The following is a 5,767-nucleotide window of genomic DNA, read 5'->3' as shown; positions in this document are numbered from 1 at the left end:
CCAAGAAGGGCTTTGAGTGCAGTCATTTCACGATGTGTAATCTCGGACTTCGTGCGTTGTTGAAGCGCGCTGGCATTGCGGTGCCAAATGAAGACGTTTGGATTGCGGAGGCAGACTCTTGGTGGCGGAAGCTGTTCAAGATCGAGAAGTTCGAAACTGTCAACCGCAAGTTTTCTGGTGTGATTGAGACGGACGGCAAGGCTGTGAGCATCGTTTTGCGTAAGCCGAAGCGAGAGATCGTTGAAACTGCGCTTGACGAGAAGGACTACGATGTGTTGTGGGGTCTTGATCCCGGTCGACGTGATCTATTTGTGGCGACGAACCAATTCGGTGAAAAGATCTTCTGCACGACTCGAGAGTTCTATGAAGACGCTCACTACAAGAAGAGCAATCAGAAAACGAAGGTCTGGCAAGAGAATTGTCCCGACGTTCTCGAAGCTGTGCGCAACATGCCGACAAAGAAGACTGCCTCGCTCGAACAACTTGAAGCTTATGTGAAGTTCATGACTCCTCGTATGGACTTACTGCTGGACTTTCGCATGCACAAGCCTTTTCGCAAGCTGAGATTCCGCCGCTACATTCTCGCGAAGAAGAAACTGCGTCAGCTTTGTCAGAGGTTGACTGCTCCAGCGGGAAGGCGAACGGTTGTTGGCTTCGGTGACTGGAGCAACACCGACGTGAGCGGGCTAATCAAAAAGTGTCCGGCGGGTCCAGTTAACTCATTCCGACGAGAGCTGAAGAAGCACTGTCGCGTGGAATCGATTGCCGAGTTTCGAACAAGCAAGCTTCACTCGGTGTGTCATTGCGAAATGAAGAATCAGTACAGCAAGCGTCTATGCAAGAAGGATGGCGTCGAGCGTACATTGAAGGTCCACAGTGTACTCCATTGCACCAACAATGGCTGTCACGGTATGACTGTGAATCGAGACGAGAACGCTTCGAAGAACATGCTGATGCTTCTGATCGAGTGCAAGCTTCGTGGTCAACCAAGACCACTCGCGTTTTCAAGACCAAGAACGTGAAAACAACGGCAAGTGTCCACGGGTGCCTCGATGCAGCAATGTGTCGAGGAGGCTCGTAGCAATCTCTCTAGGACAGCCTGCTCAGGCATTATTATCTTGTTTGCTCTATAGAGTAGGTAGGCGCCAGAAAGTCGAGAGAAATCCTCATTTCAGAGGGTGACACTCTCGGTGAAAAGCATATTAACAGATAGCGAACACTAGGAGGGGCTATAATACCAGACACTACATGTAGACGAAGCGGCCCGCCTCAACATCCTTAAATGCTCTAGAGAGCTGGAGATCATGCGCAAGCATGTCATTAACACATTTTTGACGTGCTGCATTCTGCCGATTGCATTGGTGCAGCAAACGCCAATGGCAGCGCATAACGCCGTCGACACATTCCCACGGCATTCCGGCGTTGTATTGCTGAGACCGTCCACGGTCAACTGCATCCGTTAAAGATCCAAGCAACAGGCAACAAGTACGCGCACAGCAGTCTTGAAGCGCCAGCAACCTCGACTGTGTTTTGATTATACCTTCCTACCGCTTCGCTTCCAGTCTGTCGTTCATGCAAGTGGTCTGAGCAATCCGATACAATAGTGCGCGTCTTGATCCCCGCAACGGCGCTCGTCACACCATTCCTGGCGATCACGTGTCAGTCATCTCAGTATCCCACGCCACCTCGACTGAGTACGCCGCCTTCATTGGCGTACATTAACCGTCAAACCAGTGCATTCCCTCTCCAACACTAGCAGTGCGTGTCACAGTCTTTAGTCGGGATGCTCGTTTCTAAGCCACTTCGCCATGACCAGCCCAGTCCTCTGCAGAGCTCATTCTTCATTCTGCTGCTTTTGGCACAAGTCCAAGATCCACGATGGCGTCGTTCATTCGCCAACTAACGGGTCATCACGAGAGCGAGCGGTTCGCGATGCCCAAGAGGACGTGGATGCAGCAGCTACAGCACTACGCACCGATCTTCCGTTGGCTGCCGCAGTACAACTTGGCCAAGGACCTTAAATTCGACATCGTGGCCGGTATCACCGTAGCCATGATGCTCATCCCGCAGGAGGTGTCGCTTTCCACGATCATGAACGTCCCGGCTCACCACGGCCTGTACACTGCTGCCACGGCTCCGTTAGTGTACGCTATCTTCGGGTCCAGCACGGTGCTGTCAGTCTCCAGCGGCTCTGAAGTCTCACTATTGGTTGGTACCATTCTCGAGGACATTGACGATGAGAACGAGCGAGTAGCTACCGGTATCATGATGGCTTTCCTAAGTGGCTGCATCCTGCTGATCGTACGGATCCTGAACCTAAGCCAACTCGCTGATTTCTTCTCTCGACCAGTTATGGGCGGCTTTGTATCGGCCGGTGGCATCCTCATCATGTTGTCACAGTTCTCGAACGCTTTGGGCATCAAATTCCCGTCACAGGACTACCCACCGCAGACAGTGTACCAGGTTTTTAACCACATCGGAAGCACCAACTTGACTGCGTTTGCGGTGGCTGCTGTTTCCATCGTGTATCTAATTGGTGTTAAACTTTTTAAGAAGAAATTCTTCCCGTCGCCAGTGCTGATGCAGCTATTCGAGACTGACAAACCGACCAAAGAGGAGACCGAACAGATCGTCACTCCGGTGGTGAATAACAATGCTGAGGTGACGCATAGTCACGGTTTTTCTCTAACGGATCAACAGTATATGAGTATGGAGTCTGCACGTCAACGTCGTGGTGACCACACGCCTCTAAGTGAAGTGGCCGAGAAGAATTTGGCTGACGAAAAACCGAAACAGTCGAAAACCAAACTTCTCGGTATTTTCCTTGTGCGTACAATTTGTGACCTTGGTCCATTGGTGGTGTGCATTGTCGGTGGTATCGTTGGATACGTGCTTGGTTCGTCGCGTCTGAAACTAACGGGTACGATTCCAGGCGGCTTTCCCGATCCCAAAGTGCCTTGGTATGGCTTCGATGAGGGACTAATTGCAAGTGACCGCTTTGGAACGATCCTGTACAACTCGCTTACAGTCGTAGTCGTCGTTTTCTTGTCGAGCATCGCTATGTCCAAACGTTTGGCTATTCAGCGTGGCGAAGATATTAATTGTGACCAGGAACTCACGGGTCTGGGCGTTGCCAGTGTCGTCTGCGGTTTTTTCCAGGCTATGCCCCCTACGGGAGGTATGTCCCGTACTGCAGTCAATCTATTGAACGCCCATACACAACTATCGTCAATTATCACGACGTTGATTGTGATCCTCGCGCTGTACACGCTGACGAGTGCCATGTATTATCTTCCGAGTGCAACACTGGCGTCGATCATTATTGTTGCTGGATACTCGTTGGTCGAGTTCAAGGAGGCCAAGTGGCTGTACCGAGTCAAACGCGATGAGTTCGTTGTATGGACTGCATCGTTCATCTTGACGCTTGGTCTTGGAGTGCTGGATGGCCTCATTGCATCCATTGTATGCTCAGTACTGGCGCTCATGTGGAAGACCAAGACACAACCCGTTGTGATCCTTGGCGAGCTGGACAACGGGAGATATGTCGACCGTGAACTTTTCAGTGAAGCACACGATCTCGGCGATGTCATTGTCATTCGTGTCGACAGTTCGCTGTACTTTGCCAACTGCGAGCGTGTGGCTCTCTTCGCTGAGCGTGAAATGACGCGCTTGAAAGCGAACGGCATTATTACGCGTGGTGTGGTGCTGGATATGTGCAATATGAATGATCTGGACGCTACGACGATTCAAGTCTTGTCGGATATGCAGGAGAAACTGGCGGTGCGTAAAGTACGATTCGCCATTGCGAACGCTAAGAGCCGACTGCATGACATCGTGGCCTCCACCAATATTATCAAGCGTATTCTAGCGAATGATCCGAGTATTTCAGTGGAAGAGGCAGTGCGTTTACTTCGAGAGTTGCCAGTCCCAGGCAATACGTCGCCATCCTCGAAATCTCGACTGTCGACGGTGCAAGACAAAGTGTAAGATCGACAAAATGAAATGTCTGTTTTTACCGAGTTTCATCCAAAGGTCTGGGTCATTGTTTATCCTCCAGTGCTCGGATGGTTACTAATATCCGATCCACAGTCTTTGCATCGAGTGGCAGCACCTTTGACAAACTCCTTGCAGTAAGGGCACTGCTTCTTGACACCCACTTTGAGTTTGAAGACGAACTCCAATGCTAAAAAGCGCAGTCATCATCATAAGTTAGTATTTTTATCAATTTAAATTAATGTCCGGATGCATGCACGCACCTTTCTTGACAGCAATGAACAGGAAGAGAGCGTTGATGATGAAATTGATGATGTTTTCAATGAACAACCCGTAGTTGATGGTCACGGCACCTGCATCTCGAGCTGTGGCATTATTAAGGATGAGAACTACCATCAAAAACATCGTCATACACTACAAACCGTCTTACCTTCCTTCCACGTTTGCCAGGTATCTCCTGAGCACTCGGGGGTCGTTGACGGACATCGTACGGGCCAGTAGTGGTTCGCAATCCCTCGTTCTGCAATCAAATATCGAGTTGGTATCCTTTTGCCACAACTGTGCTGTTGGGTAATTGAAATACCTGTGAATAGGCTGATGATCGGCGATAGAATGTCCACAACTAAGGAGTTGAGAATAGCGGAGAAAGACGACCCCAGGATGAGACCCACCGCCATGTTAAGCATGTTGCCCTGCTGGATGAACTCCTGGAAGTCCGTGAGCAACGCACGCGTTGTTACGAGCTCACGACTCGCCAGCTCCTGCATGCGACCGAGCAGCGATGCATTCTCAGGCGGGGGAGGTGGCGCAGCGAACGGGTTCCAACGCATGAAGGGCGCTAACACTGACCGGATAAGCGATTTAATAATGTGAATACGACGGGAATGCTGTATAATTAGCGGCAGAGACATCATGGTTTTTCTACAGGTGTTGCCAAAGCGACTGGAACTTTGCCAGGCGTGGGCCGTAAGAGAGAATATTGTTATCGGTAGTTGCAGGTATCCTGAATTATTTGATGCTGTTCAATCTGGGCTCGTATTGAAATACTGATACGATGCCAGTTGGAGACTGCAGGGATTTTTGAGTTCGAGCTCAGCGAGCGGACCAGCAGTGTATGATAAGCTTACAATGAAAAAAATACTTCGAAGTAGCTTTCGTGGATGCATTGGCCTTGTTTACTTTGTTACAGCAGCGTAGGCTTGTCCACCTTGACGGCTACACCAGCTTTCCAGTTTTTCGGTGTTGAGCCCGATTTTTCTTCAGACAGCTTTTTGATAAGCTGGTCATGTTTAAGCGTCACCAACCAAAAATTGTCTGGGCCGAGAAATTGAACGATCGCGTCAAGAAACATGACCCTCAATAACCAGTTGTGTAAGTAATTGATAGATAAAATATCAGACAGGTGTCATCCAAAAACCTCGCGAGCTCGGTGGACACTCAATGTCAGAATGGCAGTATTTGCAGCGAGTTGCATCACCCTTCACAAATTCCTTGCAGTATGGGCACTGCTTCTTGACCAGCACGTTACGTTTAAACACCACTTCAAACACTGGACAAGCCAACAATCCCATATCGGTACCAGTATCTCAAACACAGCAAAGACGAGAAAAACGCAACGCACCTTTCTTGACTGCAAAAAACAGGAAAATGGCGTTGATCAGGAAGGTCATAGCATTCTCCACGAACAATCCGTAGTTGATGGTCACAGCACCGTCCTCACGTGCTGCAGACGACGTCACTATGAGCAAGACAGCTACTCAACGAGTACAAGTCT

The 5,767-nt window shown here is 49.8% G+C and overlaps 3 protein-coding genes across 3 annotated transcripts; 2 read left to right on the top strand and 1 right to left on the bottom strand.

Moving 5' to 3' along the window:
• Positions 1–32: 32 nt before the first annotated feature.
• Positions 33–1,022, top strand: PPTG_06840 (hypothetical protein; the record flags this gene model as incomplete). The annotated part of the gene is made up of 1 exon (XM_008900883.1): positions 33–1,022. One exon carries the CDS (start codon positions 33–35, stop codon positions 1,020–1,022), a length of 990 nt encoding a protein of 329 aa, XP_008899131.1.
• A 351-nt stretch (positions 1,023–1,373) lies between these two features.
• PPTG_06839 (hypothetical protein) lies at positions 1,374–4,280 on the top strand. Its single transcript, XM_008900882.1, has one exon. It carries the CDS (start codon positions 1,879–1,881, stop codon positions 3,985–3,987), a length of 2,109 nt encoding a protein of 702 aa, XP_008899130.1. The 5' UTR covers positions 1,374–1,878; the 3' UTR covers positions 3,988–4,280.
• On the bottom strand, positions 3,992–4,862 carry PPTG_06838 (hypothetical protein). Its single transcript, XM_008900881.1, has 4 exons — positions 4,577–4,862; positions 4,424–4,513; positions 4,257–4,358; positions 3,992–4,183 (listed from the first exon to the last, which is right to left on the bottom strand). Exons 1-4 carry the CDS (start codon positions 4,821–4,823, stop codon positions 4,047–4,049), a joined length of 576 nt encoding a protein of 191 aa, XP_008899129.1. The 5' UTR covers positions 4,824–4,862; the 3' UTR covers positions 3,992–4,046.
• Between the last annotated feature and the right edge of the window lie 905 nt (positions 4,863–5,767).

The sequence above is a fragment of the Phytophthora parasitica genome (assembly GCF_000247585.1).
Source record: "Phytophthora parasitica INRA-310 unplaced genomic scaffold supercont2.10, whole genome shotgun sequence".
Lineage (NCBI taxonomy): Eukaryota > Oomycota > Peronosporomycetes > Peronosporales > Peronosporaceae > Phytophthora > Phytophthora nicotianae.
Note: the sequence above shows the minus strand (reverse complement) of the source record. Positions and strands in the feature narration are given on the sequence as shown.